Below are 12,209 nucleotides of genomic sequence, written 5' to 3' on the forward strand. Positions count from 1 at the left end.
TGGTCGCCATTTAAGGACTTTACTGCCCCAACGGCAATCTGTCCTTTAAACTGAGTGCGCTGCCCACTGCCACTTCAGTTTCGCAATCATTTAGGCTATGTCAGTGACTTTAGTTCCCCTACTGATCTCCTCATTAGTGATTCGATCTCGCAAGGAAACTCCGAGCATGGCCCTCTCAGTTTCCCTTTGAGCGACCACGAGCATTCTCATCAGGGCAACCACGACCATGTCTGTGTACCGTAAGTCATCACTGACAACACATCACTGGTTTGTGTGGTGTCGCACCAGAATAGTCTGTCACCTGTCTCCTACCGTGGGTGTCGTAAGAGGCGACTAAGGGGTACAAAGAACAGAGAATGGGCAGCAGAATCTTTACAAAAGAGCACCACCATCAGCAGCGATTGCTAACTCGCTTGCCAAGCGTGGCGATTATGGCAAGACCCCCCAAATAACAAACATGCCAGTGGCAATTACCGCCGCTTCAGAAAGATGGCGCTCTGACAGATAAGAAAGGAAAGGGAGACACTCTTCGAGTATTCCTTTGAGCTACCATGTTTATATTGACAGAAAAATATTAAAAAGAAACAAGTATAATTACTTATAAATATACACATTGTTTTTTATAAATAGGTATCCCCAATAGGTACCCTTCGGGTATAGGTCTTTTCCGTTGACTTCAAATTTTCCAAAATGTGCTGTTAGCATGCAGTCTGTTTTTACTATGTATCTTAAATGTCGTCAATGTAAAAGTTTTGGTCGACCCTTTACTCTTTCAGTTCCAATTTCCAACCACTTTGTCACTCGTTTTGGAATCTTACTTCTATAACAAAACATCTTTTGTCAATTTTTGTATTATACTTAAAAAAAAAATTGTGCATATTTAAAGCGCCACTCGTGAGCGTCTAGAGAACTAAATTGACGTATAATACAAATGGCTGCGAAGGAACGTACAATACTTTGAAGTATTTTTGCATATTGAATTAATTTCGTTCGTTTTCCGTGTTATTTACACTTCAAGAATCAACGAAATAAAGTTCACATTTTTTTGTAAACAGATTCCCACCATCTATTGCTGAGGTTGTCATCACTAGTTTTAGTACTGCAGGCTCTCGCTACATGGCCAACAGCGCCAAAATGGCGAATATCAAACAGGCACAAAAGCACTTTGACAGCCGCCAGTCCAGTGGTATATAGTAGAGGTCAGTGCAGTAAATACTCTATTTTCTAAAGATTATATTAATAAAAAATAAAATAATCTATATGGGAATATGACGCCGTTTATCAATGTTGTCCGGGATTGTCTAAAAGCAAAATACTACACACTTCACTAACTCACACTAACACATCTGTAAAACTAGGACACATGAACATTTTAAATTTAGTCTTGCCGTAATGAGGAGAGTGTTTGTCTTTTACTCAAGGATACTAAGTTTATGGTCTCAACACAGCCGGGGACCTAATTATAAAAGAGTTTGTATAGTCTTGCTTTTGAAATATTTATGTATTTAATGGAGCCTACTAGAATTATTTAACAAACGAGAACTAAAAAAACTAAATTCTTAAAAGTACATAAGTTTTATATTAAAAGTACCTTAGTTGTGTCAATACACACTGTCAATCACAATTTATGTTGCCTCAAATTAGGCAGGCCTGTATGAACTATAGATACAAGACAACGATATATTTAATACGATATACATACTTAAACATACATAAAAATATCCATGACTTAAAAACCTCTATGCTTAATAAATGCTTGCACAAACTGGGAATCGCATCTGGAACCTCTAGCTTAGTGGGCAGGTTTACTAAGCACTGGGCTATATGGGTTGTAAAAAATGAAAAACGTTAAATAGAATTCATAAACATTTTAATTACCAACTATTTAATTATATCTTAAGCTCCGTAATATAGTCTTTTCTGAAAGCCTTAGCCTGAAAATATTATAATATTAGAATATAAATATATTAAATCTATGTAATAAATTACATTTTGGCACCTTACTTAAAACTAACTTATAATAAGTTTAAATAAATTTTCAATAAATACTATAATATGAAACTTTACAAGGTAACCGCTTAACTTATTCATTTACGGCCATTCCCAATACTCAGTCTATCTCTAACTTGAGATAAAAATCGTAAATATCGTTAACTTTTCTGTCCCAATAAACTTATCGACGGTAACTCACCTTATCCGTACACGCTGTCTGTCAATGGGACGACGTATAGCTTACCAGCTATAGAAGTTTGTATAGAAATTGCAATTCACGCGTCCCAATATAAGGCGATAAGAATGACTTATCGGGTATATTGGGACAGCTTCAGATTGTTGACAGCTATTACTGACAGTAGAAGGTAGTAATTTATCTCTATCTGTAGATAGTATATTGGGAACGGCCGTTAGTAATGTTCAGAAAACGCTTATTAGATAGTTTTTAAACTGTAAATGAATACATAAATGAAGCACTAGGAAATGGGACTCATATATGTAGCGAAAATAATTTATAAATTGTTCTTCAAAAATGCTTATATACTAAGTAACATGGAGTAAATATTTATACTACGCAGAAAGTACATATATAAAAATTCCAAACCTTTATGACTAGTATTGGTATGTTATTTGATTTAAATTAAATATGTAACCAAAATTTATGATGCGCGACTCGAACCCGCGACCTCTCGGGTTCCGTCCGAACGCTCTTCCATCTGAGCCAACCATTCGAGTGACGTATGGTTCGTAAATCTTGGCATGTCTTGTTTAACTTTCAGGTTGTAGCTCTATCTACAGGATCTACTTTACAGTTGATAACCAGCCCAACCGCAATATATGCATTAGGAAATTGACTGTAGATGTCGCACTTTCAAATGTAAACTTTTCGATAGTTCGAGTCCCGCATCGTTCATAAATTTTGGTTACAAATTTAATTTAATCAATCCGTGAAGTGAGAGTGAGAGATATCACTGTAAAAATAACAAATTGTTTAGTTATTCGATTTGTTTGCACAAAAAATAAATTCTTAATTTTTTTTTATATTAAAAGTAAGTCAAATAATTTTCAAGAAGATATACTCGAGGTTACAGCACTGCATAATTTATTTATACATCACAAACATTGACTAACTGACATTCGCTTCTGTAGCCATACTCTTTGACAAATTGTATGAATGGGTAATTTCATTTACGCTCAAATATACACTCAAGGGAGACTTGATGATAAAGAACAAAATAAGGCTAGATCACTTTGCGTTACGAAGAGACGTCGCTTCATTATGTGTCTTCTACGGCATTTATCACGGGGAGTGTTCCGAAGAGCTGTTTCACCTGATTCCTGCCGCCGAATTCCACCTTTGCACGGCACGTCACAAATTAGGATATCATCCCCACCATCTAGATGTGTGGGGTTTCCAAGGAACTTACCTCCACGTACAACCAAGCAGTGGAATGAGCTTCTTTGTGCGGTGCTTCCGAACGATTCGATATGGGTTCCGTCAAAAAAGCGTGTAGACCTCCCTTATAGGCTGACAACGCTCCTGTGATTCTTCTGGTATTGCAAGGGAATGTGGGCTGCGGTGATCACTTAACATCAGTTGACCCATACACTCTTTTTCCTCCGCTTCCATAGAAAAAGATTAGTACTGAGGTAACCTTTAGACATCAAACATTATAATCTTGAGGATGCGCGCGCATTACTATAACACAAAAGTAACAGGTTGAAGTTGGTTCCTAAGATTTTCTGACGTTTGCGTCTTTCGTATTTTTTTTAGTTTCTTCGTCCATTATTAGGGTTCAAGCATATACAGCAGTATTCATTATTTAATAATTACTTTTCAAAGCCATCTTGGCATGATTTTCACAAAATTGTTCTTTCTAAAAACGTAAAATAGCACGAGGAATAAATCATTTTAATGATTTTTGCTTCGTTAGGCCAAAGAAGTATAGCTTCTTGCGTGCATACATTGCACACACACTTTTAGTTTTTTTTTATTATTATTTATTTAATAATATCCTAGTGCTGCTTGTTTTGCACACCGTAACAAAACGAAGATGTGACGTCATCGACGTCAGGTCCCGAGATTATGACGTAACCGGGTAGTGTCAATACGAGCTCTGGCGTGGAACTATCATAGCTTGCGATAACAATGCTGTTTTGATTAGGGCTTCCAATCTCGGCATTGCGGGATCCCGCGCCATTTTCCAATCCCGCGAGATGCGGGATTACGGGCGCGGGATCCACGGGAATTGCGAGGCTAAAAAAAAGCGTGCATGCGATGCAAAATAGGATAATCTGCGTCAAATATTATTCTTAATAACTCAAGTTATGAACTGTTTCGTATTTTCGTGAAGTTTATTAATACATCCAATGAATCTTTCATCATTCATCAAAACTTTTGATGATGATAGGAGAAAGCTTATTAACGCACCCTGCGTTTTTACTACAAGCACTTCCCTTGAGGAATCTTAATTTTCAGACAACTTAATTGGATGTAGTTCCTGAAAAACATTCCAAGCCACAATCGTCTCATTTTAAGGAATTCGTGTTTAAAGTTTAATAAATGTTTGTGTAATTCATATCTACACACGTCACAAAAATCGTCACCTTTTTGCTCTTAATAGTGATTTTCATTATTATAACACTAGAAATAAGGGATTGCTTGTAACTAATTCTAGTAGGCTTCATAAGATACATAATAGCTTTAAGGGTAAATGTATACACTTCTATAATAAAGTCCCAGCCACTGTTCAGGCATTATCTATAAATAAATCTAAATGTTTCATAAAAAAAATGGCTCTGTAGTAAATCCTATTACTCCACTGCTGAATATCTAAATGATCGGACAGCCTGGGACTAGATTGTGATTATTTTATAGCGATAGAAATTACTGTACAATATTGTATATTTTTATTGAAAAGAGCGCAAAAAAAGAATGCTGGGAGAGTTTCTTGCGCCGCTTCTTCTCTCTCAGAGCGCCATTTGTTTCTGAAGCGGTAGTAGTATCTAGTATATTAGAAATGACATCAAAAAGAATTCTAAAGGAATCAATTTTGAGAAAATAAATGCCTTTTATGCCTTTTTACATGTGGGTTGGGCTACTACGTCACGATGCCATTTAAAGTGACAGTAGGGCTGCCATTTTTTGTCAGTCCGTTAATATGAATCACGTGACTAGTTTTGTGGTCTTAACTCAAATTCGATATGATTGTGGTTTGGAACGTCTTTCTGGAATTACGTCCAATTAATCCTATGAAATGGTGGACAAGATTCATTGGTCAGACTGCCAAACAGACCAATTTACTAGTGGGAGGCTCCTTTACACAGGATGCCGGCTAGATTATGGGTGTAATATATAATTGCATATTATGACGATACCATTTTCATTCAAAGTCATAAATAATATCAAGCTTACGGGTCAACTGTGGGAGGCTCCTTTAAATAGGATACTGGCTAGATTATGGCTACCACAACGGCGCCTATTTCTGTCGTGAGCAGTAATGTGTGAACATTACTGTGTTTCGGTCTGAAGGGCACCGTAGCTAGTGAAATTACTGGGCAAATGAGACTCAACTTCTTATGTCTCAAGGTGACGAGCGCAATTGTAGTGCCGCTCAGAATTTTTGGGGTTTTTCAAGAATCCTGAGCGGCACTGCATTGTAATGGGCATGGCGTATCAATTACCATCAGCTGAAAGTCCTGCTCACTTCGTCCCTTATTTTCATAAAAAAAATATGAGCCCGGGCAACCACTCGATTAAGAATATTATGACCAGTAGGACAGATAAGGAACATTACAGATCTTGTTATTCAGAGAATTACAATTGGGAAGGTAATAAATTATAATAAAGATTCATGAAGGGGCCATAACTGGCGTCTAGACTAATCGTACGGGAGAAGCACTTATATTAGTACCTAAAAGTTTATATTTTGCTTAAAAATAATGTTAACTATTATATAACTTATTTTTTTGGGATAAAAAACACTATATTTAATTTAACCTCCGAAATCTTAAGTATGCGCGATTCCCATAAAGCAAAACTTATTTGTTACATGATCATCTGGAGCCTAAATCGGGAAGTGCACTTTGGCACTAAATCTTTAATATATACCAAAATTGAAAGTGCCGTACAGCACTGACCCTCATTTTGTTTATAAGATAGTTTATTAGATAGTTTTCTTATACATTCTCTCATATCGTCCTAATTATAAGCATTCTATTGAAACACGTAACAATATATGCATTGACATGCCGCTGCGCTCGCCAAAATTGCGCCCATCTATTCGCGGGGGCACTTGCCAATTACGGAAGGGTAGTTCTCTCCTCAATACCTTACGGTTCTGCATTGGAATCATGGGCCCCGAAATCTCGAGTAATGGCAGTAAAAAGGTCACTAAACCAAACCAAAGCGTTGGAAGTCTAACCCTATTTGCTTTCGACAAGAATAGATCTCTTAAGAGTGAGACAATAGAGAGCGGCCCTTCGACGTAAGATACTTGCAGGGAGTCGTTTGCATCTGCGTTCGAGCACCACAGCTCGAACCATTATTAATTATTTATCAACTGAGTGCAAAGCAAAATTGCTTGAATTAACATGACACTCTAATACTCTGTGATAGCATTTTGTTGAGACATCGGTTAATTTTGCGCCTTCATCATCATCAGCCGGAAGACGTCCACTGCTGAACAAAAGACCTCCTCAAAGATTTCTACGACTATTGGTCCTGCGCTGACCTCATCCAACGTATTCCGGCTATCTTGACCAGATCGTCGGTCCATCCTGTGAGGGGCCTACCATCGTCTTCCGGTACGTGGTCACCATTCGAGGACTTTACTGCCCCAACGGCCATCTATCTGTGGAAGTATGTGTGCCTTATACCGCTGTCCTAAGAGCTATTTGACCAGTTTCTTGCGCTGGTACACTGCATCGCTTAAGTCGATCTACAATACTATTGAATATACGAAATGACACATACCCAAAAAAGGCTACATCCACCTGTAAGGTATGTCAGTGTGTTTTGGCTAGTATTAATAATTGATTATTAATTATGGTACAAAGAACGATAAACACAGAGAGCAATCCTTGGAATCGAAAACTACATGGTTGTCATGCAAAAATAACTAGACGAGGGCAGGGAATATTGCGGGAATGGACAAGAGTTGCTGGATTGGAAGAGTCCCGGAATCCAGAGTGAATACTCGAGCAGATAAGCACTTGATAAATCTTATCTGAAAATACTAACACTAAATAAGTCGGACACAAGATCGGAAAGAAGTGGACCTTTTCCCCTAGTAAAAATATCCCAAAATCTAAAGTAAAATTTGATCTTTCAAAAAAAACGAAGAATACATAATATTACTGACAAAAATGAAGGTTCTGATAGCACGCTACTTATTATAGTTCGGTAGGTTTTACGCACTTATGTGTTCTTGCAAATTACTATTGAACCACTTCTTTGAAGAAAGCGCTCTTCTCTTTTTTTTCATGATCATGTTATGCGATCGGTTTGTGCAAACGTATTCAAATTAGAAGACAGGAAAATGCTTCTTGACTTTGTTTTTATGAATCTACTCAAATTATTTAATAAGATAATTATTAATAATAACAACATATTAAATTACTTCAATATCGCTTATAATAATCGTATTTAAATCATAACAATAGGTAATAATATAATTTTATAGCTATTTGGCAAGTTACGAGAACAAATCGTAATCAAATAAAGTATGCAAAAATTCTGGACAACTTTCTTAACCTACCACTTAACTTAACTTATCAACTAATTAATTTGGCTCGGCAAGCTAGATAGATAGTCGCTGGCAACTTTTGTAGCTTTGCATATTGTAATAATTAGATTTCTTTCACAATGGATCAGATTTAATTAGGCAGAGTATTAAATCGTTTTTTGATACTATGCTGCATGTTAACATGGTTTATTCAAGCATCAATCTACAGCATCAAACATTATACAAAACTTTCTGGAAATTCATAATCAACACTTTTAGATTTATGGAAGCCAACGACACAGTCCACTTTTATCTTTTGATAAGCACCATACTTCTTATTGTCTTCAAAGCTTCTTGTTTTAGTGCTATTTATCAAAACACTTCGTCGCAGAGATCTGCGATTGTTACTATATTCTAATTCAACATCTAAATTTGTACATCCAGTATCTTTATTTTTGTCTATAGGAAGTATATTAGATACCTCAGCAATATTTCCTTCACTTCTCAGTCTATTGATTCTTGGTTGGGTATTAGAACAAACAGGTGCAGATTGTTGTCTTACGAATCTCTTATTACTAAATATTCTATCGAAGAAACCATTTTTCACTTCATCTTTAACCTTATGTTCATCAGAGTCGCTTTTATCCAGACTATTGCGATGGAACAACTTCTTTAAGCTATTCGTTGTTCTTGTTAGACTACTGCTTGTTGTGGATCCATTTGTTGCTGTCCTTTTAGCTCTGTTTGGTTTTCTTTCTGAGCGTCGTTTATAGCAAATAAATATTCTGCAAAAACCTTTTCGAAATTTGGATGACATTAAGTTATACAAAATTGGATTTATCGCAGAGTTTATGTACAACATTATTCGAGAGAAGTAAAGGAGATTGTACCATTTTTCTGGACTTACATTGTCTGAGAGTTCGCTTGGCGTAATTATGATCCATAAAGCTAATATTCTATACGGCATTAGACATAGAAAGAAGCATAATACAACAGTTCCAAGCATTAATATCACTTGTTTCCTGGCTCTTGCATTGTATGGATCCACCGTCTTATTCATCACCACCTTAGAAGCAGCAGTGATCAAATTTTTCGCTATAACTGTGTAAAGAACTATAAGTATAATAAGTGGAAGAAGGTAAAGAAGAATTATGACCATTACGAAGAAGGTTATCTCCCATAAAGTAATTGCCTGAGTTAGGCATTGCTGGACTGTACCGTCTTGCCTGGTGACTGTATGAAGTTCTGCAATCGCCAAAATTGGACTGAAAAGAGAAATGATTATATTATACTTTTGAGGAACATTTGATAAGTAACATATTACATTAAAAATACATTATATTAAAATGGCAGCAAAAAATGGCAAATTAAGGTTATGTCACACAGGAATAAAAGCAAAAACAAAACAATAAGGTGCAGGCTTTTTAGCGTGAGTGTACACTTAACCCACTTATGTTCTTTTTTGGTATAAACGTCATGTTATTTCAAAGGACTTTGAATCGTGTTTTCTATGGTTTCATTCATGTTGGTTCAGATTGAAAATGTAAGTACGCGTATTTAAACCAGCAATAACTTTTATACCTATAAGGTTATCTTTTTCATTTGTGCATCAAACTGTATCACTTAATTTTCTAAATAATTTTTAAACTATCATAAGATTATACCAATAAATAATTAAACAGGTGTTTGAGTTCGTTACAACAGTTTCATCATTTTGTTTGACAATTATGTTGGAGATTGGCAAGAGTTTTTTACCTTCAGAAAGATTTGTTGGTTGTTTAAGAACTCTTGTGTGGTATATATTTATGGTGCTTTTTCATACTATTTGATGTTGCAACAGATTTTTGACAAATCTGCAAGTAATATTAAAAAAACTTTTTTTTTATTAACATTGTTGTTACTATGACTTGGGTTTAGATAAGATATTAGTTATTAGCTGGTCGCAGTGAAGCTACGTTCATTATCTACATTTTCTAAAAGCATTCTCTTTTTAAAATTTACATTGAACGTACTGTAAAAGTCTTACGCATTCCTGAGTACCTTATCTAGTAAAGCTCACAGTATTGTTTATTTATTACCCATTTGTCGTTTAAAGTGTCTGTCTGTACGATCACATAGAGTAAGCTTAGAGCTTGAAACAAGAAAATATAAATTTACCACTCAAGTTTTTTTAATGGAAGAGGTTTTTTTTATGAAAATAAGGGACGAGACGAGCAGGACGTTCAGCTGATGGTAATTGATACGCTGTACCCATAACAATGCAGTGCCGCTCAGGATTCTTGAAAAATTCTAAGCACTAAATTCACCTTGAGACATAAGATGTTAAGTTTCATTTGCCCAGTAATTTCACTAGCTACGGCACCCTTCAGACCGAAACACAGTACTGTTTAAAATTGGCGCCGTTGTGGTACCCATAATCCAGCCGGCTTCCTGTGCAAAGGAGCCACTGGTATACAAATGAGCTGGACTGGTGGACAAATGAGAGTACAGGTCAACTAATGTTAAGTGATCACCGCCGCCCAACATCCTTGGAACCAACCTTTTGGAAATATATACGGCATTTTTTTTTTTGCAAAACTTTTAATTTCCTTCTTATCTTTGATAAGTACAGACAGACAAATTCATTTCGGTATATATTTCATACTTATACTTATTAATATGTAAATACGATCCAAAGTCCTTTGAAGAATGCAAAAGCAAATTATAACTTGATTTAAATGACGTTGTCGTCAGTGTACACTCAGCCTTATGTGCAATTTCAAGCAAATCGTACATTGAAGCTGTCGTAGTATTTGTAAAATGTACGAACCTTGTTTCTCAAAGGGTTCTTAATGCAGAAACTTCATGCACGGTTTAGTTGTGAACACTGAGTTTTAGCTCTTCAATAATAATTGTATAATTTTGTTTATTAAGCTTTTTAATGTATTTTTTATTCTATTCTACTGTTAAAACTTTTTATACCATTGATAGCCAAGGGTATTCCGTTTAAGTCAGGTCAGGTGTTGGTTTTGTTCATTTTGATGATTTAATCTAATATATAAAATTCTCATGTCGCGGTGTTTGTAGTTAAACTCCACCTAAACGGCTTGACCGTATCTCATGAAATTTTGAGTGCATATTGGGTAGGTCTGAGAATCGAACAACATCTATTTTTCATCTCCCTAAATGATAAAACCCTTAACATTTAGGGGATTTGTTTTTTTTACAAATTTTATTTTTTTGACATTTTTTTTTATTAGTTTGATTATGAGTCAGCATTAAAATTTATTTTCACCCATCTATGATCAACAGTTACTTTTGTATCGCGATTTTAATATCGGCAATACAACGGCGTTTTCTGGGTCAGCTAGTCCAATATATAAAATTCTTGTGTCACGGTGTACGTAATTGAACTCCTCCGAAACGGCTCGACCGATTTTCGTGAATCTTAGCGTACATATCGGCTAAGGTGGAGAATCGGGCAACATCTATTTTTCATCCCCCTAAATGTTAAGGGTGGTCCACCCCAAAATGTTTTTTTTTGCCGTAATTATTTGTTTTATTTTTTGATGATTCAGCATTAAAAAAATAAAACTTTCACCTTTCTACGATCAACCCCTGTTTTTATACGCTTTATATTAGCTTCACCTGTATGTTTGTATGTTTGTAACCGACTTCTTTGAAAAAAAATCAATTATTCTTGAACTACCCGCTTTTAAATTGTCACTATTTTTATTTTAAATTACTGAATCTACCATACGTTAGGAAAAAGTAGAGTTCGTGAGAAGAATATACAAGAAACTCAACGTCCACTATTTTCAATCAAATAGAGTATTTTACAAGGGCTGTAATATAAATAACAAATTAGTTTGTAAGGTGCTGCATCCAATATATGAATTGTGTTTAAATAATATCCATTATTTGACGACGCCTATAGCTCAGTGGTTAGTGAACCTGCCTACTGAGCTTGAGGTCCCGGGTTCGAATCCGGTAGGTGCACACATTTATATGATGAATATTAATGTTTGTTTCCGAGTAATGGATGTTTATATGTATTTATGTATGTTTAAGTAAGTATGTTGTATTAAATATATCGTTGTCGTGTACCCATAGTACAGGCTATGCCTAGTTTGGAGCAAGATAATTTGTATATCAGTGTGTCAATAATATTATTATTATTTCATAATAAGTATTAACGAATTAACTGTTTAATATAAAGTCCTTTAGAGCTTGAATTCATTGTTTGTGTAAGGATGCTTCGTGAACATGAAGGTCGTGATTATAAAAAATAAATACAAAAACTTTGGAAACTTAAGGATATTTTTGAGACAGAAATAACCGTGGTACCAGTACTGTCCTGAACAAACACAGCTACTAAGCAACCAATTTGGGATATCTTTCGCTACCAACGGAACCCAATAAAGGGTAATATCGAGGCTGACGACAAAAATTTCGACTATTTGGTCAACATCAAACGGCACAACCGGTATAAATGTATGGTTATTAAATTTG

General features: G+C 35.5%; 1 protein-coding gene across 3 annotated transcripts in view; it reads right to left on the reverse strand.

Moving 5' to 3' along the window:
• The window catches only part of LOC126977245 (thyrotropin-releasing hormone receptor), a 155,300-nt gene that overhangs the window by 20,364 nt on the left and 122,727 nt on the right, over positions 1 to 12,209 (reverse strand). The window contains exon 4 of one of the 3 annotated variants that reach the window (XM_050825979.1): positions 1,860 to 8,983. The exons of the other annotated variants lie outside the window; for them this stretch is intronic. Within the exon in view, the coding sequence (XP_050681936.1) occupies positions 7,957 to 8,983 (1,027 nt within the window). The 3' untranslated portion in view covers positions 1,860 to 7,956. Of the gene's footprint in view, positions 1 to 1,859; positions 8,984 to 12,209 lie in introns of those variants that run through there. 3 annotated transcript variants of the gene reach the window in all.

The sequence above is a fragment of the Leptidea sinapis genome, chromosome 44 (genome assembly GCF_905404315.1).
Source record: "Leptidea sinapis chromosome 44, ilLepSina1.1, whole genome shotgun sequence".
Taxonomy (NCBI): Eukaryota; Metazoa; Arthropoda; class Insecta; order Lepidoptera; family Pieridae; genus Leptidea; species Leptidea sinapis.